The 25,222-nt window shown below is 35.8% G+C and overlaps 2 protein-coding genes across 2 annotated transcripts; one reads left to right on the top strand and one right to left on the bottom strand.

The window, feature by feature from the left end:
• Positions 1-755: 755 nt before the first annotated feature.
• Positions 756-4,156, top strand: LOC137390066 (carbohydrate deacetylase-like). Its single transcript, XM_068076308.1, has 5 exons — positions 756-933; positions 1,102-1,241; positions 1,693-1,815; positions 2,830-2,984; positions 3,772-4,156. Exons 1-5 carry the CDS (start codon positions 756-758, stop codon positions 4,064-4,066), a joined length of 891 nt encoding a protein of 296 aa, XP_067932409.1. The 3' UTR covers positions 4,067-4,156.
• A 96-nt stretch (positions 4,157-4,252) lies between these two features.
• LOC137390065 (ceramide synthase 5-like) lies at positions 4,253-23,826 on the bottom strand. The gene is made up of 9 exons (XM_068076307.1): positions 23,693-23,826; positions 20,605-20,816; positions 18,804-18,927; positions 12,006-12,112; positions 11,769-11,880; positions 10,423-10,515; positions 8,393-8,628; positions 5,218-5,374; positions 4,253-4,656 (listed from the first exon to the last, which is right to left on the bottom strand). Exons 2-9 carry the CDS (start codon positions 20,766-20,768, stop codon positions 4,540-4,542), a joined length of 1,110 nt encoding a protein of 369 aa, XP_067932408.1. The 5' UTR covers positions 20,769-20,816; positions 23,693-23,826; the 3' UTR covers positions 4,253-4,539.
• Between the last annotated feature and the right edge of the window lie 1,396 nt (positions 23,827-25,222).

Here is a 25,222-nt window from a genome sequence, read left to right as displayed (position 1 = left end):
CCAATAGCACTTATAGTGAAGGCAGCTATGATACGCTGGCTGATATCACAATGCTAAAGTCAGAAACAGTGACAAGAATTTTATACTCCATTTGTCTTGGAAACTCAAGCGGAGCTATTGTTGAAGAACGCAGTATCTTTATTGGTGTTATATCTCTCAGCGCAAAACAGTAACACAACAGCAATGACAAAACTGAAGGGTTATATAGTAAACCAAGGGAAAAATCCACAGTTGATTGGCTGCACAATAATTAGGTCAACTGTTGCCACACTAAAATATTTCGAATGCAAAAGTGCCAAAAACAGTGATGTTCGTCACTAACTAATCACGCAATACAGGTATTAATAATTTTCTGAATGTTTATATAGTAAAATACAAATCTTACAACAATACGGTAATAAATGGTTAACATAAAATAATTGCTAGTATAACACATACATATACACTACATCGGACAGGTGTTAAGCGAGTGCCTTACAAATGACTATTCAAATTTGACTAAACCACGATAAATCACATAGAACATACTTTTTCCGACTTGTGCTGCAGGTAAATCTGACAAGTATTGTGTAGTTACATTAAGTCTCGGATAACCAGCCTTAGTCATTCATTTTACGTGTAAAGCTCGCTGGTGTGACAGATATTGGGTTATAACGTTTAGACCAAGTTATATGCTAACAATAGTATAACTGAGCGCCTAACAAAAGACAATCATAAGTGCTCAATATCAACTCGTACTAATATATGCTGTGTAGATGAGTGCTGACAGGGTGCTATACGTCACAGCAGATGATTTTGGCTACTGTCCGCAGAGAAATCATGGAATTATTGACTGTTTCAAGGAAAATGGTATAACAGATACAAGTCTGTTGGTCAACACCTCCTATGCTAAACACGCTGTAGACTTAGGACTTCATCATGGTCTTCCCATGGGTTAGTACGTGCTAAAACCAGCCGCTTTCATCTTCAGAGTCTTGTGTCCAGTATTTTCAGCTTCAGCATCTTAAAAAGCATATAGCAATTTCTAGATATGATGTTTGCATTTGCAAAGTATCGAGTGGTAAAAGGTTACCATACACAGTTTTATTAATTACAATTTAGGGCTACACTTCAATGTTAGTGAGGGCCATCCATTGAGTGAGGCGAAGGACATAGAGTCCCTCCTCGACAAGGATGGGTGTTTCCTTGACAAGGACCAAATGCTACTCGCTGGAGAAGAACGAAGATTATGTGTCAATCAGGTATGCGATTAAACATCAACCCTGAATAGGCAGGGAAAGGAATACCTTTGCTTTGAGCCTATCAGTATGATCGGTGACTTATCAAACGAAATTGATCTACTCTCATAGACATAGCGTTTCACAGATTCGGAGTAGTCTGTGGCATAACAAAGCTTTAGCTGTGTAACAGCATGTATTCAGCGTGTCATAACATTGTGGAGTTGTGTATGTCTGACTTGCATTCATTATTCACATTTACTAGCCTAGCAATCCTACAATATCACGTCTTTGTTCTCTGATGAACAACTAATACATTGTAGTTAATCAGTTGGAACATAGCGAATAGATCATGGATAATCAATAATTATATAGCGGCTGCTGGCTAGTGTTTGTGAGCAACTTCAACTGCTGCCAGCTAATGTTGGTGGTTAACTAATATATCACCTGATATTGACTGATATTGATGTTTCAGATAAAGACAGAGCTGAAGGCCCAGTTGGAAAAGTTTAAAGTCCTAACAGGTTCATACCCAAAGAGAGTTGACGGTCACCAACATGTTCATGTATTTCCTACAATCCGAGAAGCATTTGCACAGGTTTGTCGCAACCCATGAAAATTTGTGAAAGAGTATTGCTGCTATCTGTCTGCAGAGCAGAGCACAGGCTATTGCTAGGTGATGAAAACATTGACAGCCCTGGTTTTATATGTTTTTCTCGTGTACTATAATCTCGGCACATGATTTTTTACCTTCATTTATGTAGGGTTGAAAAAAAACTTAAGGCTAAAAATCAAATTGATTGTCATATATATTTTCATTTTCTTAATATCTGAAATAGCTTTTTGTCACTTTTGTTATCATGCATATGGAGTTGTCCTATACAAAAAACTTTGATACGCATCTGACCCTGCCGACTCTTACAAAAATCACGCTTTTGCACAACAGTACTATGTAATGAATGCTTAGCTATGATAAATTTGCTACAGTCACGAAGATTTGACACCAGAACTTTCCAAGATACGTTGCATATAAAATAGTTTTCAAAGTTTCCTGTAGTATTGGAGTTTTTGAAGTGAAAAGGCCGGGGAAAGTTGAAGATAAAAATAAAAAATATACGAACTACATTTTTGTTAACTTTATCTAGTTTAACTGAGAGCGAGTCAAGTTGTGCATTTCTGTCCTTGTTTTAACACATTCTCACATGAACATGTCGTTCACTTTTACTTTACCGGGGAGAGTAATAATTTACCGAAAATAATATTTTATTGAATATTATTGTTTTATTAATTTACTTTTGTGCATACTATTTAAATTTGAAGCTTTTGCTTTTCACATATCTTTATGTTATGCATTTGTCTTAATATAAAATAATTTATATATAATTATGTGAAGCATTTATAGTTACGTTCTTGGGCTGTGGACTGAACTAAACGAAATGAATTGTAATCTTATTACAATTAGTTACTTTAACGCATGTCGGTGCTGGCACACGAAACAAATTAACTATTCATGGAAAGGTTGAACTGAACTCGCTAAGAGTCAGTCTGAGTTGTCTCGCATCGCTAGAGTAATGATTTCTCACGCTGTTGTAATTAGACATGAAACTTGCAGGTGTTGAATGAATATAATATAGCACTGACTAGGATTCCTCTTGATAAAAGTCTGCCTCAAGCTGATTGGATGGTACCTGAACTGAAGCAGTTTCTGGAGGAAGTAAACGAGTGCGCTAAACAAACTCGAGAGTTGTTCACCGCTCATGGCATCAAGTAAGAGTATTGTTGGAGTTATCATATCACTAAGATGTTCTTTAACAAAAATTTCTGTTTTAATTTAATCTATGCAGTTTGTCATTTGCATCCATGAAGGTGGCTGTTTTACAGATTTGATAAATAGTTGACCTGTTTTAAAGATTTGTGGTTGTTTAGCTTGAGTCTATGATTGTATAACCTAAGTCTATGGTTGCTTAGCATAAATTTATGGTTGTGTAGCCTGGGTTACAAAAATGCTTTAATGATTTTTATCATACCTATATAAGTTGCGACACATGATATCTACCAGTAAAGATAATCTCTCAACTTGAAGTTCTGAGCTGTGGAGTAGTAAAGATGCTATGCGAGAAAGCCAGCGCGTTTACATATTTCTTTGACAAAATTGAGTTCATTCTGTGCAACTAAAAGAAATAAACAAAAAATAGAAAATAGAAAATAATCCAACAATTATACTCGTATCTCAGCTTTTTCATAGCTATCAGCTATGAAAAAGCTGAAATACGGAGGTTGGAAGTTGTCCTTTCATGAGAGGTTTTGATGGCTCCTTAAAATCATCCAACGTTTTTGTCAGTCAGAGAGATATGTCAACCTTTCTTGTTAAAACTAGTCAATGACTAGTTTTATATAGCGTATGAGAAAACTGCCTGTTAGGAACAGCTTTCAGCTCCCTGTGCTGTAGTTTGATGCAGTTTTTAAGGAACTACATCAGAGTTTCCCATTTGCACTCTTTGACTTATCCTTTGCTAGCATCTACTACTGCTAAAGATCCCAAGGCTGACTGTAGGTCAAGTGATGCCTTTCTAGGCTGCTCGCTGATGAACTTTGAGTCAACGGCCAACTTAACTCTGGAAAACTTGAGATCCGTTATGACATCAGTGCCTACAGGAACAATTTCCCTAGAACTAATGGTTCATCCAGGCTATGCCAGTACCACTGAGAATGGGGGCTGTGGACAAGGCCCCGATGACTTCGCTAAAGATATATCTAGAAATTGGGAACTGAACTTTCTCACTAGCAAAGAACTTCAAGAATATTGGAACGCTGAGGGATGGAACAAGGCATCCTGGGAAAATTTGTAAAGTGTCACATGACTGCGTGTTGTCTGTCTGACCTAGTTTTCACTGTTCATGTGTATTGCATGAGTATTAGGGTACAGCTTGCTGGCTATAAATCACACAACTACAATTTATCTTAATATTGCATAGTTCATTTCAAGTAGTATTTTACAGTTTTGATGAAAGTAAATCAAGATAAAATGTAACACAACCTGCAATACAGTTTATATTCTTGTATTTATGTTTATAATATAAAACAGCTATTTACTTATGTATACATAGTCTGTGTGTTTTTGAAAAACTAAATCAACCTGACTAACCATGAGATCACACGTCCCTCTATGAAGATCCTAATAGGAAAGTTTAACATGTATATGTTACGGAGAGTTGTCTACACACAGTAAATGACAACAAGAAAAGACAACTCAACGAATGAAAAGAAGAGTTGCACTTGCAACTTATGCCAGCACTTCAATAGCCAAAAGGACTGGTAGCATTTAATCAACATGAGGCTTTACATTCTCAGAGCTGCTCTGTAGGAGATCAGTGCGTTCTTTGAGCTCTTCATCTGAGATGCCCGATTCTTCACTGCAACTTCTAACATCTCTTTCAACCTGTAGTAACACGACAGCTATTTATAACACATTTATATGTTCTTTTTGATCATTTGCAAGTCAGAATCTAACTTTATATCAAGTATTATCGTGACAGTCGGTATAGACTGTGGTACACATTGTTATACTGTATAGCTTAGGGAAACTAGGCTTTACCCTCTTCTAGAAAAAAAGTGTAACAATGTTAACATTTTTAGTTAACTATTTGCGGAAAACTCTTTATCTGTATCAGTACGACATGTTTTAACCAACATATCTACAGCATTTGGCTGGTTAGTTAGTACTGCATTGATCACTAGCTCAGACAGCTAGCCTAAGATCTTGAACTAGTAATAAACTTGGGGAGTTATAGTATAATAGTTTGAGAAGTCTATGATTGATAGGCATAAAGTTTATGGTTAGTAGAGGTTAACTACCTAGCTGCAGTTTTTGATTGACTGAAATAGCCTTGGTTCCTACTGCTGGCTCATCAATGATTGATGTAATTAGGTTGATAGCCCAAACTTGCCTCAGCTCTTCACACCAAGTTAATCGGTTAAACTGAGGCTAAGTCAGTCTTACCTGTCCAACAATGACTGCCTTGTAGGCAGCGCTAAAGATGATGTAGAACCATATAACATGGAGGATCTGGAGAACCCAGAGAAGGGCATTGAAAAAGTAGTAGAACCCGGCCTCACCAAAAATCTTACTTGCATCAACCGATGTTGTGTAGAGAATGCTGTAACAGAATAGACATGAATAACAATGCTAAACTGAAAAGTGTGTTGGTCTCTGGCAGCTATCGGCAGCTGCTGACAGAGATCGATAACTGCTGACAGAGATCGGCAGCTGCTGACAGAGATTGGCAGCTGCTGACAGAGATCGGCAGCTGCTGACAGAGATTGATAACTGCTGACAAAAATCGGCAGCTGCTGACAGAGATCGATAACTGCTGACAGAGATCGGCAGCTGCTGACAGAGATTGGCAGCTGCTGACAGAGATCGGCAGCTGCTGACAGAGATTGATAACTGCTGACAAAAATCGGTAGCTACTGACAGAGATTGACAGCTACTGATAGCTACTGGCAGCTATCATGATCAATATGCAAGTTGTTGCGAATGCTGTAGGTGGAATAATCCATTAAAGGTTGACTTGCAACAAAAATCCACATTATAGTTATTTGGTATCAAAAGGTTCACCATGTCTCACTCTGCTATGTTGTAGGTGTTCACGCATTCATCAAAACCATATCTATTGTCCTTTTTGCATCTATTTCACATCATTGTAATGCTGTCACTTTGAGCACTGATATCTCAAAACCTAGCCTAAAAATTAATTTATTTTTTTGACCTTAGCTCGAAAGAGTGCATATCATTCTCCGATAAACATGAGGAGCCTGTTGGTCACCTGTGATAGTCGAAAAATGCTGCAGAAATTGTTCGCACCATTTGGCAAGATGTATGGATCACATGATCAGATTGCGACTAGATGATTACATCAAGCTGGAATGAAACTGTAAAGTAGCAAGCATCTATATTTGATACTGGCTTTCTGGTAGAACCCAAAGTGTTTGTCATAAACTAGTGCTACGAGATGTTTTATATTGAGCCTTTTATTGGCCTTTCAATTCACGTGATAACATCACGTGTCGAAACAATAACCACGTCGAGTTGAGTACGTCATCGAAATAAAGGTATTCCAACCTATGGTGTTTTCATGATGGCTGCAATTAACTTCGTTTTTGAGCTTTCAAGAGCTTGTAATCACATTTCCAAATATTTTGCACCTAAAACACATCAGAGTAAGACATAGTGAATCTTTTGATACCAAATAACTGTAGTGTGAATTTTGTTGCAAGTCAACTTTCAAAGTCATGACAAGGCGCCAACTAGCAAGTATTAGACTGAGATACTAGTTGAGAAATTCACAAGAAGTGAGCTGCTATTCAAAACTTATGTGAGGACATATAAAAACAGATACTGTAATCTGATTGTAATTATTACGCTTTGCAGACGAATATGCCTTGCGATGTTTCTTATAACAGTAACTTAGCACCGATACTTTTTAATAAGTATAATTATAAAAATGAAATTATTAAAATATTCGAAATTATCAAAATGGAATAGGGCTGTCAACAAAACTGCTGCAGAAAATAAAGAGCAATAGTGTGCACCATTTACTTTTTTAACGCCGTCGACTAGCGGTGCATCTTCCTGGAGTAGCTTGATGGTCGATTAATTCAAAAGTAACTAAACGTGTCTTTCTCATATGACTCCCTCAGTGGTACCAATTCGGCTTACATGTGAGCAGGCTGTGTGAATATTCGCTGTTCTGCTGTCTTCATATAGGTGCTTTGCTTGAGGCAAGCCATGGCACGCATAATGCTGTGATGAAACGCTATCAATGATGTTGGAACTAGGTCTGAATTAGGGCAAAGTGTGTTTACATCGATTTAGGTAATTTGACTAGAAATGAGCACATTTTTGTGTTCTAATAAATTATTATATATTATAAATCCAACTATATAAACTGCACTGTTTGTTGTTTGCCTAGCTGTTTTAGCGATAAAGATTTAACACTGAAAATGCACTTTGTATTGGATTTGAACTCGAGACCTCCTATTTTAGAGGTGCCAAACTCACCCATTAAGCCGCATACTCTACTTGAGTTGCCCTGGATTAATCGTGTTCATATTCACTACATCAGTTAAAATACTCATGTTTAAAGCACTTATGTTAATTAGCATGCTTCTTTCTTACGCGAAAAGTAATTATTATTAACATAACTTTACATGTAGTTTTGATTCTAGTCAAGACTTTTAAGTTACAAGCTTACCAGGTAAGTTACTCAAGCTCATTGGGTAATTATTTTATTACCCTGCAACGCCGTGCATTCATTTAGCTGTTACTATAATAATATAATATAATAATATAATCTTTAATGTAATAAAAATCGTGTCCGACTGTCTGAAGCAGTGCATCATGCACCGGAAAACCTCGAATCTAGGCATAATGTAATACGTTCAGATTTGAGGTAATTGCTAAGCGATTTGAAATCCTTAGATTTTTACCGCTATTTTGCAAAAGTCACACTCAAATAGTTATAAAACCTTTAGTCATCACTGAATTCTTCTCACTTGAAAAATAATAAAAATGACTAACAACATTAGACTAACAACATCTAGACCATGCGTAACAAAATACCTCAAATAGACAAAGACTTTATTATGCCAAGGTCTGACGATTCCTGACAAGATATACTGGTCTGAAGCCACGTTTTGATTTTAGGGAAAAGATTGCCTCACATAAGGTTTGAACTCATGATGGTCTGCTTCATCGATCCACATTTTAGCACCTGCACCATTCCATCACCTTGCCAGATTGTGGAATAATTGTGCAGATAAGTAGGTAATAGACCTGATGATGTCTCACAGCACAAGAGATAAGTAAGTGTAAGGGTAAGTGTAGACAATAAAAATGGCAAAAGACGGCTGGAATGTGTATCCTTGTTAGCTAATGTTTCATCAGTGCAAATAATGGATTAGACAACGCGTTTAGCTTGAAGCCCTTTAGTGAACCTCAGTTTATTAAAACATCAGCCAAAATACCGTAAAACTTCTATTTGAGTTCTACCTTTATTTGAGTGTCACTTTTAATAGAATGCCACGAAAGAAGGGTTGAAAATACAACACCATAGCGCGCAAATGGAGGTTTTACAGTAGCCATCCCGCCAGAGAAAAAGGAGAGGATAACTTACAAGTATGGAAACATGACTAGTCGAGTTATGAACCAGCTGATAGTGAACAACCCAAACAGGAAGTCGCAAAGTCGTGTGTTGTTAAGATATCTGTTAAGTTTGGCAAACTCTAACATCCAATCAACCATATCGTGTATGCAGAGCACAAGGGAGCCGACTCGAGTGAAGTTACACATCCATGAGAATGTCATCAAGAATATTGTAGTCAGATGGTGAATAAATTGTTCCCAGAAGTCCTAAAATGCACCAACAAAAATTTTCTTCAATTCTCTTTGTAGACTTGTGACACTGGAAAAAAGTACTTGAAAATATCATAAATGCATGAAACTTATCAGACTTCAACGGGAGACCAAAATCCTGTGAGGTTCTGTCACGATTCCAGTAGTCTGCATACTTAACTTGGTATCTGAAAAACTTCTCCTCTTTTAAATAATAAGCTTAAAATATTTATTTGCTGTGCAAAGTTCAATAACAATTTAGAACAAACAGAAAAATTAAAAGCCCTTTATTTACCAATAATCATTTCATCGGTATTTAGACACACAAGGAGCACCCATCATGGAGTTTGAAAGCCTTCATTAGCTAGACTTTATGAGATACATACATAACATACAATTTATGGTTTCAGTAGATAGTTATATTCTTTTTAATTGCTGTTATAACTTTGAGAACAATCATTTATTTGGCTCCAGACTTAGGCTAGATAACATTTTTATTGCATTGGAAAGTTTTTAAAAATAAATTAGTTAAATAAACGTTGGTGTTTTTGAGCTTTATGGCTTAAAGGTTGACTTGCAACAAAATTCAGATTACAGTTATTTGGTATCAAAAGATTCACCATGTTTTACTCTGCTGTGTTGCAGGTGCAAAATATGTGGAAACGTGATTACAAGCTCTTAAAAGTTCAAAAACGAACAGTTAATCGCCGTCATCACGAAACTGCCGTAGATTGGAATCAGTTTATTTCTCTGACGTAGTCAATCTATTTGGTTATTGTTTTAACACGTGATGTTATCATGTGAATTGAAAGGCCAATTAAAGGCTCAATATAAAACGTTTTGTAACACTAGTTTATGACAAACACTTCAGGCTTTACCAAAGAGCCCTTACCAAATATAGATGCTCGCTAGGTTACAACTTCGTTTCAGCTTGGTCTAATCGTCTAGTCGTAACCTGATCATGTGACCCATACTTCCTGCCAAACAGCGCGAATAATTCCTGCAGCGTTTTTCGACTATCACAGGTGACCAACAGACTCGTCATGTTTATCAGAGGATGACATGCACTCCTTCGAGCTAAGGTTAAAAAATTAAATGAATTTTCACGGTAGGTTTTGAGATATCAGGGCTCAAAGTGACAGCATTACAATGATGATGAAACAGATGCGTGAAGACAATAGACATGGTTTTATCGAATTCGTGAAGTATATTTGTGAAAATATTTCGACAAATGAGGTTGCATGAAAGTGTAAACAGAAGCCATCTTGTTCAACTCCGTCCTATTTGAGCCGTTTTGGAAAGAGATTCTAATCTACGGCTGTTTCATGATGGCAGCGATTAACTGTTTGTTTTTGAGCTTTTAAGAGCTTGTAATCACATTTCCAGATATTTCGTACCTAAAACACAGCCGAGTAAAGCATGGTGAACCTTTTGATACCAAACAACTGTAATGTCAATGTTGTTGCAAGTCAATCTTTAAGAAAGAGAGCGTGATTATCCAAAAGGCTGTTGTCCTGCTGGAAGAACTGTCTTTCGATGGGCAATTGTCAGGACACAGCTGTTGCGGGGATAGTTATACTGAGGGTAACTTTACTGGAGGCAGTTGATCTAAAACTGCTTGACTTCAAGAAATTACACAAATACCTAATAAAATTTATAATCATTATGATAATATATTTTGTATAGAGTTTCATATTCTAAAACGTTCCATGATTGTGTTTTACTGTTTTCTTTTCCTTCATCGAAAATTCCCATAGTAGAACCTGGGTATAAGCTACAGACTAGCAAATACAATTAAAAAGAGATCTTTACCTTTCTTTTGACGTCTACAAACTGGGAGAAGAGAAGAGTGAGGTAGAAGCCAAGAGAGATCATATAGTACCAGAATATGGAGTCCGGCGTGTGCTAAAAATAGATGCAATTGCGAGGTGGGCTATAAATAGATGCAAATGCAAGGTGTGTGCTATAAATAGATGTAAATACAAGGCATGTGCTATAAATAGATGCACATGCAAGGTGGGCTATATATAGAAGCAAATACGAGGTATGTGCTATAAATAGATACAAATACATTCAAACATGGATAACTCAAACTTCATGGGACCGAGCGAAAGTGTTCGAGTTATCAGAGCATTCAAGTTATCGGAGCACTGTCACAAGTCCATGTATTTATTTATTTATTAGTACATACATGTACATATACAAAATGTAATATAAATCACAAGCATAAATAGCTTGTTTCAAATTAAATGCTTTTAATATAAAGTTTAAAAATATTTTTTATCAAAAAGTATAGAGATTTTTCTATCACTTGAGATTGGTTTGTTGTTTGAGGTGATGTTATTGCCAGAACGTTTTTTAGATTAAAATTGGCAAAACCTGATCGCTGTTGAAATGCTCAGAAGAAAATACATCTTTTTCTTTTGAGCCTTTTAACCAAGATCAATTTTACCAATTTTTCTTGAAGTTTATGTGAAGGTTACCTCACTTTTCCTTGCGTCCGAAGGGCCATCGCTAAGCGGATGTTTGGTAAAAATCAAATTTCGCCAAACCTTTAGAAAAGTCGTTGACAAAAATATTTCGCTGATGATGGTAATAACGACGCCTATGAAGTACGAAAAGTTGAGGTTTACCTCTATGACTTGGAATAAAGTGATTTTTTAAAGCGATAACAACAGTTTCGGTAGCCATTGGGCAAAAACTGTTCGAGTTAACAAAGTTGAGGTCGAGTTATCTAAAGCAATTTACCATTACCTGGGAACGGACAAAAAAACCGTCCAAGTTAACCATGTGTTCGAGCTATCCGAGGGCGAGTTATCCATGTTTGACTGTACAAAGTGTGTGATATAAAAAGCTACAAATACAAGGTGTGTGCTATAAATAGATGCAATACAAGGTGTGTACTATAAATAGATACAAATACAAGATGTATGCTATAAATAGATACAAATACAAGGTGTGTGCTATAAATAGATGCAAATACAAGGTGAGTGCTCATTTTCATCTCCTTTTGCAAAAATTGGTAGTAAGATTAAAATTCAACCAAAAAAGTCCTGCTCCTGCTCATGACCTGACTGAAAAGCGATTGACATACTCGATAACTATTTGATTTTATTTGACACAAATGCGAAGGCCTCACTATAGTTTTACAAACTCACCTGCCGAGGAAAATTGTCCAGCCAGCATTGTTTGGGCTCCTTAAACCATGGCTTGTCCCAAAGCACAACAAGTCCATAGATCAGTATAGCTAAATAGTAAGTACCTCTCCAACTAAAAGCAAACTTAATACTTCAGGCCAATGTTCCTCATCTATAATGGTCAAGTTGTCTCCTCAGTGAAAAGCCAACTCTGAAATAGTGTTCAATTGCATCAAACCGTCATAGCAAAATCCTTACGCTGTCTCCGTAAATTTGGCCATGGCTGTTGGTCGAGATTGATTTCGTCGTCGTCGCAGCCATCTTTGTATAGATCGAACAGGAATGTTTGTTTCTCTATTAAATGTCTGCAACAGAATTGTACCTACTCTATGCTGCGCTATTCTCTACTTATCAAATTATCAAATGGTCTGAATACGGAAAAAACAACAGTCTTGGAGCTCATCATGTCTGGTTCAAAAAATGTTAATACTGTACATGCATAAGAACCTAATTGTCTTGACCATCTCGACAAAAGAGACTGCTCAAATAAATTCTACATATAAAAGAGAAACTACGATAGAAGGTTCTTCTAATTATAAAGGAGAAACCACTCAAGTAGGTTCTATGTACAAAAGAGAAACTGCTAAATTAGATTCTATATATAAAAGAGAAACTATTCAAGTACGTTCTATGTATAAAAGAGAACTGCTAAATCAGATTACATATATAAAAGAGAAACTACTAAAGTGTGTTCTATGTATAAAAGAGAAACTGCTAAATTGGATTCTATATATAAAAGAGAAACTACTCAAGTAGGTTCTATGTATGAAAGAGAAACTGCTAAATTAGATTCCATATATATAAGGGAAACTATTCAAGTACGTTCTATGTATAAAAGAGAACTGCTAAATCAGATTCCATATATAAAAGAGAAACTACTAAAGTGTGTTCTATGTATAAAAGAGAAACTGCTAAATTGGATTCTATATATAAAAGAGAAACTACTAAAGTGTGTTCTATGTATAAAAGAGAAACTGCTAAATTGGATTCTATATATAAAAGAGAAACTACTCAAGTAGGTTCTATGTATGAAAGAGAAACTGCTAAATTAGATTCCATATATATAAGGGAAACTATTCAAGTACGTTCTATGTATAAAAGAGAACTGCTAAATGAGATTACATATATAAAAGAGAAACTACTAAAGTGTGTTCTATGTATAAAAGAGAAACTGCTAAATTGGATTCTATATATAAAAGAGAAACTACTCAAGTAGGTTCTATGTATGAAAGAGAAACTGCTAAATTAGATTCCATATATATAAGGGAAACTATTCAAGTACGTTCTATGTATAAAAGAGAACTGCTAAATCAGATTCCATATATAGAAGAGAAACTACTCAAGTAGGTTCTATGTATAAAAGAGAAACTGCTAAATTAGATTCCATATATAAAATATAATCTACTCAAGTAGTATGTTCTATGTATAAAAGGAAACTGCTAAATTGGATTCTATAAAAGAGAAACTACTCAAATAAATTTCATATATAGAAGAGAGACTATTAAAGAATATTTTAAATATAAAAGTTGAATTTAGTGAAGCTACTGAAGAAGTAAGAAGGTAGTTTAAAAACACAGCAAAGATCTTTTGAGATGCTCTCATTATAGATTGTACATGCAGATAATACGCAAAGTTATAAAATATGTAAATGAAAGTCTTCTCAGGTCGTAAAAGTGTTACAACTCAAGAAGATGGGAGAATATGATGATGAAGAGAGAGTTCAATAAAAGTAAGGACCAACTACAACGGAGCGGGTGAGCTGCCAGTCTAGCTGACTTTGGCAGCAGGTCATATGAACTCAGGATGTCCAGACAGCAACTGATCATCTCATTAAGAGAATATGAATGAGAGAGTTCTTTGATGTTGTTGTAACAAAACACATATATGATTAAAATACAATTACGAGACTAAGAGAACTACCCATAAAAAGACAATATCCCCTTGACCATGGAATATTGTTATTTGATGAAAGAAGTTAGGAGTGCTGAGCTATTGTCTCATTGAGTCTTGCATGCTTGTTTGGGATGTCTATTGTAGTTCATGAGTATCCCTATTGTTATTAATCTATGTTACCATGGTAATAGATACCTCTATTGTAGCTACTCTATGTTACCACAGTGATAGATACCTCTATTGTAGCTACTCTATGTTACTATAGTGTTGGGTATTTCTATTGCAGTTTTTCTAAATTGGGTCATGTTCTCAGAAACCATGGTTAAGTCGGGTGTGTGAAATTTGGAGTATTTTACGCTAGCAGAAAAAAGTTCTCACAGTTATTTGGCAAAAGGAATTTTGATTCTTGCTTAATTACAGCAGATTTTATGGTCAATAAACCGAATGCACGTTCACCATTAGTGCGAAAACATAGTTCTGAGGAAACTGGTGTTAAAGTTTGAGAAACGAAAACCAATGCACAATTTTTTTTACATTTCAAAACATCATAGCAACCAATATCAAAAAGTTGTGATATTTATTTAGATTTCTGTATTTATATACAAAAAATTATGCTGAATTTAAAAATCTAAAAATATTTTAGCTGGCTGTCATCGAAATAGCTGTATATCTATCAGAAAATGTATTACTTATTCTTAATTTCGTACATATTAAAATCGGCTTGGTAGTATCGCGATTTTGGGCACAGCCGTAGTATCACCAACAAAATCTTTTGCAAAAATAATAACACTGGCACACCATCGGACACTATATACGCCGTTCTTGTAAATTTGAATAACTATTCATATAATTAAATCTTATAGTAATCTTATAAAAATTGCTAGGAAAATACTATCGTCATTCCCTTTACTTTCAACAGCAGTTGGAATACTAGAGTACTCATTAAGTGTCTAAAATGTCCGAGTTATCTTTAAAATCGGCAAAAAAGAATCGATTACTTTTATTGGACGCCATTTTTCAGTACTTCCTGTTTAGCATAGAAACGGTTTTAAAGATGTGGTTGCATCAAATTTGAGTTGATTTTAAAAGAAAGTATTTTTCTTTGTCTATCAGTTGATATGTTGTTTGTTGTGTTGGGTGATTTCATTGTCAAGATATTTGAAGATTGAAATCTAAAAAATCTGATCGCGGTAAAAACGCTCAGGCCAAAAAAACATGCCCAGACTTGTCCAAAATGATGTAACGCGTGATACAACCTGTCTCCATCTCTCGTATTCATATAGGCTATTGCGATAAAATTCTAGTCCTACGCGGCTCTATTGGCATATTTTATTTTGTATTTGCTCATGTTGGCTAGAATAAAATTTTAAATCCAGCAACAAATACATTATTACCAAATGTCTCAAAAGCCTCAAACAAGGGAAATTAAAAACTTGTCATATTGGCTTCCTCCAAATGCTGTGTAAACATCTGAGTACCGACTACCAATTCTATCGGTCTACGGTAATTATGTCAAGCAAACTATGTAGAACAAGGTCTTCGTATCGGCACAGTTCCATCGCTACCCACACCGAAAACTAGTTTCTTACTAAGTAAAATAAGCAAGCTGCGTCTTTGAAAAGAATATGTGGCGAAACCAACTACATCCCTAAAAGTAATGTACACTGTAGTCAACTGTCAATGTTATCGAGTCATTATTGTATCGATTTGTAAAAAAAAATTCACTGGTCACATTTGATTTGTTGATTCAAGTACTAAACAAATGGTCAAGCTATGCAGAAGTACCTGTCCATACAACTCTGATTACACTTCATAAATCCATCTATCAAACAAGATTTCAGCACAGGTGTCTACCGGGCTATAATGTATTCAATGTTCTGCAAATCATGTTTTGCATTATCTTCAACAATATTATTCTATTATATAATCTTTAAAAGCAAAAAGATTTTTATCTCGGCATAAAGCTTTTATTAAAAATATCCTTCCAAGTCGTGGCCACTCACATAGTTTCAGCTCAGACAATAAGACAAATTCATCTACTGTCGCAAACTCAAACAAAACATCATGTTTTACGCAGCACACATTCAAGTCTTTCTTTTCCCATTTATGGCAGTTTCCACACTGACAAAGCTGCTTTGGCTGGTGGAACCACATAAACATTCTGTAATCAATAAAACAAATGCAATAAATATATGCCATTCATAGATATGTCATTCTAACGCGTATCTACTGAAAGCTTTCAAATTGGAAGTTAGATAGATTGCAAGAGTAATTTTAAAAATGAATAAATGTTTAACAAAAGCATAAGTATACGCCAGGCCAACGATTCGAGGCTTTAGTTCTGGAAGTTAAAGATGTGCATTGATCAATCAATTTTTTCACATACTACAGGTGAGAAGTGAAGATCTTAAGTCTAGTCATAAATCTAATTTACTAGCTAAAACTGCCACAGAAAATTTGAAGGAATATAGCTAGGTTAAACGATAAAAAATTATAAAACGATTATTGGTGGTAACAAAAAGTTATAATTCTATTAATTAGTACTAAAATTATTACCTTTAGTATATTCATCAACCTAAGCCATTGTATTGCTAGATGCTATGGATTAAAAAGAAGCCGTCATTAAATTATAGCCTCAAACAGGGAAATATAACCTGAATGTCAACACAGCAGTACATCTATAAGAGACTCGAAGTAAAAGATAAATTTACCTCCATTCTCCTATCTTCCTCTGTAGCATAACGCTGCTGACGCCTGTCAGCTCTAACTATAAGCTGTCTGTCCCAAAATTTAACCACCTGATGCTCAAAAAACTCAGAGTCATCTTCGCAGTAGCTGGAAGCATTTTTACAATTCTGTTGTTCGTCAATAAAATGTGTCGATCGAGTACTTCATTGAAGTAACGATGTTAATTAATTTAGTATATATCGATGTCGATGCGATCTAATAATAGAGTGAAATCCCTAAATTTGAGATCACTGACAATGCGTTTTACGAGTGACAACATTTATTATGACCTATATAAAATTTCGTGCTGATGATTGGCTAATGAAGCGATCTTATATTTATTGCTCGCGAACTCTTTTCAGATGTATCACTCGTTACGTCACGGATGAAGCACCCACTGGAATCTGAGCTTTTTAAAAGATGGCCTCATTCAAACGCTTATCTCTCTGGACAGGGTTAGTCTACAAAGACAAACATGACATCTTGTAGCTGATGTTTTAGCCTTTTATTGGTCTTAATTTCATTAAATCGACTTTTTTGACGCAACCACATTTTCAAAGGGGCTTTCCGAAGGTTGTAGACTTCTATTGGCTAAACTGATTTCAGATTCTGAAAGATCACTCTTTGATTGGTCTGGATGCACGTGTTGCAAAAATCGTTACCAATATTATAAATTCAGTTGATGCAGCTTCAAAGTCGGATAACTCAACTTCGTGATTTGCGACTTAACCATGGCTTCTGAGATCGCGACCCAATTACTACAGTAATCAATATTTTGTTATATTTGAAAACATTTTTTGTTACGAAGCATGCATTTTGGCTGTACTGGCATTCATAGCAGATTTTCTGAACCTGCCCTGCATGTATAACAGTCTCAACTGCATCAGAATGACTCGAAACCTTCATGCTAACATGAAGAATGCGTGGTTCACCATGCTGCACTTTTTCCTTCTTTATAGCTGTCTCAACATTTTCAAAGAATCTATTTGTATAGGCCTAACTCAAATAAAGTATATCTACATGTATGTATTAAATGAATCTGTGATTCTGTCAATATTTTAAGTGTTTCTATGGTCTAGCCGTTTAAGAATAACTGGTCTGGACTGTCTAGGAATAGTTACGCTTTTTACAGACATGTATCACTCTCACAGTGTAAAGTTGGCTGCAAAATCAGCTAATCAATGATTGTCTTACATTCTGACCAGACATAGACTGTGTCCCATCAAAAAGCAAACCTTACTCAAATGACAATATTATCCTTTGACCAGACATAGATTGTGTTTCATCTAAAAGCAAACCTTACTCAAATGACAATATTATCCTCTGACCAGACATACACTATGTTTCCATGATGCGCAGTACTTCGGAGTTGCGCTATCTCCGAATCATGGAAACGGCGTCTTTGCACTGAAATCACTGCGCACTGATCAGTGCGAAGCCAGTGCAAATTCGCAGCAAGGAAACAACGACTGCGCAGTGGCTGCGCATAGCTGTCATGCCGTGGAGACGGATTCTTCGAGGGCCATAAACTAGTACAAAGGTTGTCCTGCTAATCTTGTTTTTTCTATTCTTCCGATCTTCTTTCACCTAAATTTAATTATGGTCTGCATTCACGAGGATGATGAGGTGATTACTTTCCTGGACTTTGTTATCGATGCCAACACTTTTCGAAAAATAGGTGGCAAGTCATAAATTAACGTTTAAGTAATATATTACTTAAAAATACTTATTAAAAATATATTACTTTGCAAAGAGTGTGTTAAGGTTTGTAAAAACTTGTGAATGTGTATTGTAAATAAAAGTATAATGACGACAGAATCATAAAAAAGACCGTTTTGACATTCGGTATCCGTGATCGATTCTATTTTTCCATCAGGCGATTCGATTTATACAATTTCTCTTCTCTGGCTAATTTGCTGAAAACCACTGCGCAGCATGGAAACGTACACTCCCCTCGACTTCGGAGGGGGCTGCTTCGCAGTACTGCGCACTATGGAAACATAGTGATAGACTGTGTCCCATCTAAAAGAAAACCTCAATCAAATGACAATATTATCCTCTGACCAGACATAGACTGTGTCCCATCTAAAAGGAAACCTTCCTCAAATGACAATATTATCCTCTGACCAGACATGGACTGTGTCCCATCAAAAAGCAAACCTTACTCAAATGACAATATTATCCTCTGACCAGACATAGACTGTGTCCCATCTAAAAAGAAACCTTACTCAAATGACAATATTATCCTCTGACCACTCATAGACTGTGTTCCATCTAAAAGCAGGTCCTACATAATGACAGTCTTACGCTCTGACCAGCCATAAACTGTGTTTCATTTAGAAGCAGGTACCATACTAAAGTTAATCTTGTACTCACATTAAGTTGAGCCTCTGTAGGATTGGGGTGCCTCTTGTAGAGGGACTCTAACTGAGCATTTGGGGTACATCTATGTACTTTTGTTGAGATATTTCTATATAGTCCATACGGATACGCTATAAACCTGTAACATATAGTACTTCTTTGTTGTAACATAAGCAAAAAAGGTAGGTAAAGAGTTTGTATGGTTTGTACATATTTTGTCATAGTTTGTCATATTTGACTGCTATATTCGACTTTCCCTTCATGAAAATAATATATAAACAATGGAGAACACAAAGCATCACATAGAGACAAAGACTTGAGGCTGGTTCACACTATATCGCCGTTTGTCAGCGTTTTCCTTTTGGCATTCATCGTCGATTATGTGAGCCGATGGCATCGACGAAGCAACGTGGACACGTCGGGAAAGTTTGCAGCTGTCAAACATTCCTGATATTTCGCCGAGCATCGGCGACCACCTTTACATTGTGAACCACTTCGGCCATAGTAATTCGCAGTCACGAACAGCATGATTTATTCTATCCGTTTATGATAGTCGCTGCGGGACTAGCATTTAATTACGGCACGCGAAAACAAAGAGGTTTCTTCGTGAAAATTCAAAAAGAAAAATGGGAAAACTACATCATGGAGTATTTCCTGATGCAAACGGGATAGGTTTGTCATAGTGTGAACATCGTTATCATCGACGATCACCGAAGTATTGTGGCATCAACGCCGAGATACGGCGATATAGTGTGAGCCAGCCTTTAGAAAGCTGTCGAATATGTTCCTGAATCAACTCAGAAAACTTGTGATTCAAACACAGAAAACTTTTCCAAGAACAAGAATCAGAAAGTTTAGTAGATGGTAGAGATGTCAGCAAGCAAAGTTAAACATATGCGACTCGGTCCTGTCTTATAAAAAATCATGGAACAGGCATCGTTATCTTTTTAACTTGTCTTAATATATGGTTAAAAAATTCAAATGTTCAACTAAATGGTGCAGTTTTAAAACCACTGCTTTTCTGAAAGCAGGGGTTTTAAAATAGAAAACAGGTTTCTAAAGCAGAAACTTCTAGACCATGTGGTACTCATAAACAGTTAATCAGATACCATTGCAATTAGCCCAAACTGTAATGTAAAGGCTGAACAAGCTTGCTCAATGTAGTGGCTTTTATATAACCTTGCAAAATATAGAAATAATGGCATTCCAGGAATGTTATCATTATAAATAGATATATGCTGTCTCTAACCCAGCAGACCAATCGGTTGTTGAGTGATTGTCTAATCGGCAGCATGGTAAAAATTTTGAAAAGATAAAATTTGTGAAAGTTTATACTTGTGGTTCCCAGTTATGTTTAAAATGTGATCATAAAATATTTATTGCATATAGCATTTCTAGTAGGGCCAAATCACAAGTAAGACAACCTCACCATGCTCTGCTCTGGTATGTAGATAACACAACTAGCTCAAATGATAAGGATAATCATTCATAATTGCCAGCTTGCGTTTGCAACTTATGCAAACTGATAGCATATTTTAACAATTGTAAGAAAATCAGGTGTTGATTGACTAAAAAACACATGGCTAGGTCCAAATTTATAGTACCAACTATATAGAGCTTCCAAGTATCTCAGCACCCCATCCATCTACCTACTTACTTCAGTTCTCACCCTTGCTGCCATTGTTTACCTTGCAAAGTGACTCAACCTATGCGGCTCATGTGCCCTCTTCAGATAACTTGTTAACTGTTGTCACTGTCTAGAAGACAACTGGCTAATGCTCGCAGTACACAAAGAACGAGATAACCTTCTACTAACCTTTCAAATAATTTCCTGACAACGAATACAACTATAGCTGTTGGAATACAGTAGAGTAGGTCCTTAGTTTGAGGAATATATATACCATCCTCTGCGTTATTCTCATAATCTTTCCACGTGAACCCTTTTGGAATCCAGAAGGATTCGGAAAAGAACATCTCCATCGCAAGCCCCTTGAGTCTTGAGCCTCTGAATGGCCACTACTGTGAGAGCTGCAAGTAAGACTTTATTGTACAATTCCTTTGTTTGCATTCGATTCGCGGCATTGTATTTACGTCGCTGAGAGTTTTGCTGACACTTTGAATAAGCTACTGCTTACAACATAGTTTGTCTTGCCTGCCGTTGTGATTTGCTTCACAGGCACTTATGTCTATTGCGTTACTCACCTGCAAAAATATGATTGCATGCGTTTCCATATTCACTCACACGCCTGACACTAACAAAACACCAGCCTTCATACTACAGTTCATAGGTTATGCTACTGTCTTCCTATAATCACCGCTGTTGCTGTTTGTTTTAAATTTTAAGACGACAGGAAGGCCTGCCTCATGGCTCCAAAAACGTTTGCGTTCATTCTAACATTTCCCGATGTTGGGGATATTTTAACTCTAAAACTCTTAACTTGATAATTATGTAAATAACCTGAAATTTTGCACAGTGTTTGAGAAGGTTGGTTCGAGGTATGTACCAGCCGTAATTTGTTGAGATTTAGATCCAAGCTTTATCAGACAGTAGCAAGTTTCCTAACTTGTTATCAAACTGTTAGAAGGTAAACAGCGATGCTTGCTAGCTAGAGACATTAAAGAGGTCAAATGATTGCTGATCCTCTGCAGAACCATTATATGGCACCTTGTGAAAATCAACCAACGAACTAGTATTGTGTGTCTTTTATAATTTAAACATTAACTGTTGCCAAGCAAACGTCTTTCCGCAGACAATACTCTCAAATGACAGGGTGAAAGATATCTCTGTATTCTGAAGGGTGAGGAACCCGTTCAGCTCTCATATGTTGTACGAAAATAACCAGTTAGGCAGTTTATACTTGCTAGAAGTCTTTGTGAGTGCAGATTGAATAGACTGCACAATCCTTCCACTCTATTACGCAGCAATGGTGTTAATATTGATTCCTGACTAGCCTGCGCGGAGAGTTGGCCCGGAGCACATCTCCTTACAAGCTTATTTCACCTTGTAATAAGCAAGCTTGTTGCTAAGGGCAACATTGTTTAGACTCGAGCTCTTTATGAGTCTCTGGTTTCTATGTCTCGTCGATTGGTGCCTGTATAGGAGAGTTCATGTGTAACAAATCGTATTTTGCTGCCTCTTTTTTTGCATTCTTTTACATTTGTCTTGATCTTTTTACAACAAGAATGTATTTATAATTGAACTATTACATCTACTGTAGCCTCATCATTACGGTTAGAATTAAACCTTTTCTCCACGAGACATCTATGTTAAATCAACGTTACAAACCAAATTGCCATTTCTTTCAACCAGACATCCGTGTTGAATCAGTATCAGCTTTAGAGGAAAAGCCTTTTTTAAGATTGACTATTTGAGGAAAAGCAACTTCTCATAAAGCAGAACTGTGTCAACTTTGGGACGAATCAAACAATTCAATCGTATTATGCTTTAGAACTCCCTCAATTTGTGCTCTTTTTACAATTGTAGTTATAAAACCAGTTGCGGAAAGTTATGGAAGCTTCTAGAAGTAGTTGTACAACTCGACCCTTCAGTTTGAGTCAACAATTATTGTACAGCAATGAATGTACAATTCAAACCTTTTAGTTCCCAGTCTTTACCTCCACTAGCATTTAATGATCATCCAATGAGCATTGACTTGATTAACGATGGCCTGAAATCTATGTGGGCTGAAATTTTAAATTCTGTAAAATGGCTTATGGAGGTTTACAACTGTATATAGAATGCAACGACTAAATAACTTTCCACTTAGTCGCTGAGTTTCTACTAACCTTCAATGTTCGCTACTTTCTTCAAACTGTTAATCCACGTGAGAGATAGAAAGTTATAGTACTTTAAAGTTAAAGCGGAAAGCTAAGAAATTCTACCTGAGTGGCTCTACTTTTGCTGCTGAGAGCGTGTTTGGTAAGCCGTTTAGCATTGACACATAGCCGATATTCTTTCAGTATACTGTTTAGAAAATTGGCTGTCATGAATGCATTCATTATGCTTAGATGTTGACCTGAGCATGTTCAGTTGCAATTACCTTTTGTTTTGCTAGCTTGTCGAGTTCAATATGACACAGACCACATGTTCATAAGTACTAACAATACATACAGTACGGAATAAGTCCCCTGATGTTTTTGTAACAAAGAAAGCATCTAGTTAAACGCAGCATAGAATTATTTATGGATCATTCCGTGTGTTTATGGAAGACATTTTTAACAATTCCAAGTTCCAGGTGCTCAAAGCTTGTTTTAGAAAATAGCTAGAGTAGCAGAAAACAATTATATTTTCCCTAAAATAATAATTTGTTCTAAATGCAACTGGCAAAATTGTCTTCTCCAAGCTTTTAGTCTGAAAACTAGCTTATATTAGTTGTCAATCAAGGAGAAAGCTGACAAAAATTTAATGAAACATGTCTGTGAACATTGACAACAAAATGTGTATGATACAAATGGAAATGTTGGGTTTAGTTAAACTTTTGCTTTGTTTTATTAATGTGAACTTTGACCCCAATGTGGGTAATGTTACTATGTTTCCTCGACAAGCCAGGCTTAATAAACACTGTCAGGGAGTATAAGCCTAACTGCATGTGATGCACACTGGAACACTTGCGTCGACCTATCATAACATCTCAGTAACACTCTTTAACCAGTGAAATCACTGACACCAATATTAATAAACCAGCTTTGACTAGCGATTCTCTCCGTCCGCCCTCTTTAGCTCTCCTCATGTATCTAGTGTAAGAACAGCTGCATGTTTTTGACAATCGTAGAGCGAAGCAAACATTCTAGCAAGGCCAGACCTCTGCAGCCTGTTGGACCTATTAGCCTGAGCTACCAGTTTGAGATTTACAGAGCCTTGGAGAAAGCAAACTAACATACACATTCAAAAGTTGTAAACTCACCAGTTACTAGCTCCCTGACAGTCTTTAGACAGCCACAGCGACTCGCCTCACCCTTACAATTGCAGCAACCGGCTCTGGAAAGCAAGCATTGATCACAATGGATTTTCCCTGCTATGTTTGCTCTGTCAACAATCATAGCTTTTTGTTGAGTTAATCATGTCCAGCCGTGCAGTTGCGCTTATTTGTTTTGAACAGATGAATACAACAGTGTTTTTTTCTGTTGTAATATTACAAACCAAGTTTTTACTTGGTTGGCTGTATCAGATTCTATTGTTAAATACTTCTGGAGAAGAAAACAAATGCAACCACTACAGCCTTCTTTATAAATATCTTTGGTGAAGTCGGGAATCTCCTCTTAAAAGACATCTTTCTATTTCTTTGTTAGGAAAACTGAGAAGACAAAAACCTAAACTTTCAACACTGTTTTGAACACTCAGTAGCAACAGAGAAGGTATCTTCAAGGCATTTCATCATAGACAAGGAGACAAGCCCATAACTACATGCAACACATAGATGAGACTTTATCTAAACTTTCGACATTGTTTTCATTTAGAGACTAGATAAAAGGTATTTCCAGAAAGCTCTGCATGACAATAAAGAGTATACAAATAAATATTATATAGCGATTTTCTTCTTTAGTAGCTTGACGGGTTTTGGTTAAAGATATTTACCATAAATAGATAGATATAAAAGTAGATAAATAAATATATAAGTAAATAGATATATAAATAAATACATAGATATATAAGTAAATAAATAGATATATAAGTAGATAGATGTATAAGTAAATAGATAGATATATAAGTAGATAGATATAAAAGTAAATAAATAGATATATATAAGTAAATAGACAGATATATAGGTAAATACATAGATATATAAGTAAATAAATAGATATATAAGTAAATAAGTAGACATATATGTAAATAGATAGATATATAAGTAGATAAATATAAAAGTAAATAAATAGATATATAAGTAAATAGATAGATATATAAGTAGATAGATATAAAAGTAAATAAATAGATATATAAGTAACTAGATAGATAAGAACTTCACTATCAGCAGTCGATGCTGTTCAAAGTAAGTTATACCAGGTGACACCAGAGATCAAGAGACACAAAATAATAAAGAATAAAGTAAAATGATGTGTATTGGGACAGAAAGTTCTCTTTGTATAAAATTGTTTTATAATGTGGATTAGCAAGGTGTTGGTATCTGGTATAAAGTATAGAGGTATTTTCTGGAAGATTAGGAATGAAATAGATGCTGAGGCAATGCAAAGATGCGATTTGAGTATATTAAGCAGAGAATGGCGAAGAACACAGTTAGGTCAATAGCATTCAGGGCATTTAGATGCAGGTCGATATCAAGTAGCATTACCTGAAAATATAATTAATTGAAGCGTTCAAATGTTTTTTCACACTTTGATACAAACAGAAATAATTTCAAATCAGCATATGACAGAATGGGCAATATATGATTTTAGTAAAAAGATGATCGGTTACTCATACTTATAGACAAAATGTG

This window comes from Watersipora subatra, chromosome 3, assembly GCF_963576615.1.
Source record: "Watersipora subatra chromosome 3, tzWatSuba1.1, whole genome shotgun sequence".
Lineage (NCBI taxonomy): Eukaryota > Metazoa > Bryozoa > Gymnolaemata > Cheilostomatida > Watersiporidae > Watersipora > Watersipora subatra.
Note: the sequence above shows the minus strand (reverse complement) of the source record. Positions and strands in the feature narration are given on the sequence as shown.

Coding starts and splice junctions, on each gene's coding strand:
- LOC137390066 (XM_068076308.1), top strand. CDS start 756: ATGAGTGCTGACAGGGTGCTATACGTCACAGCAGATGATTTTGGCTAC. Junction 1,242..1,692: donor GAAGATTATGTGTCAATCAG/GTATGCGATTAA, acceptor TTGATGTTTCAG/ATAAAGACAGAGCTGAAGGC. Junction 2,985..3,771: donor TTCACCGCTCATGGCATCAA/GTAAGAGTATTG, acceptor GGCTGACTGTAG/GTCAAGTGATGCCTTTCTAG.
- LOC137390065 (XM_068076307.1), bottom strand. CDS start 20,768: ATGGAGATGTTCTTTTCCGAATCCTTCTGGATTCCAAAAGGGTTCACG. Junction 5,375..8,392: donor CTAGTCATGTTTCCATACTT/GTAAGTTATCCT, acceptor ATTCTGTTACAG/CATTCTCTACACAACATCGG. Junction 4,657..5,217: donor AGGCAGTCATTGTTGGACAG/GTAAGACTGACT, acceptor GTGTTACTACAG/GTTGAAAGAGATGTTAGAAG.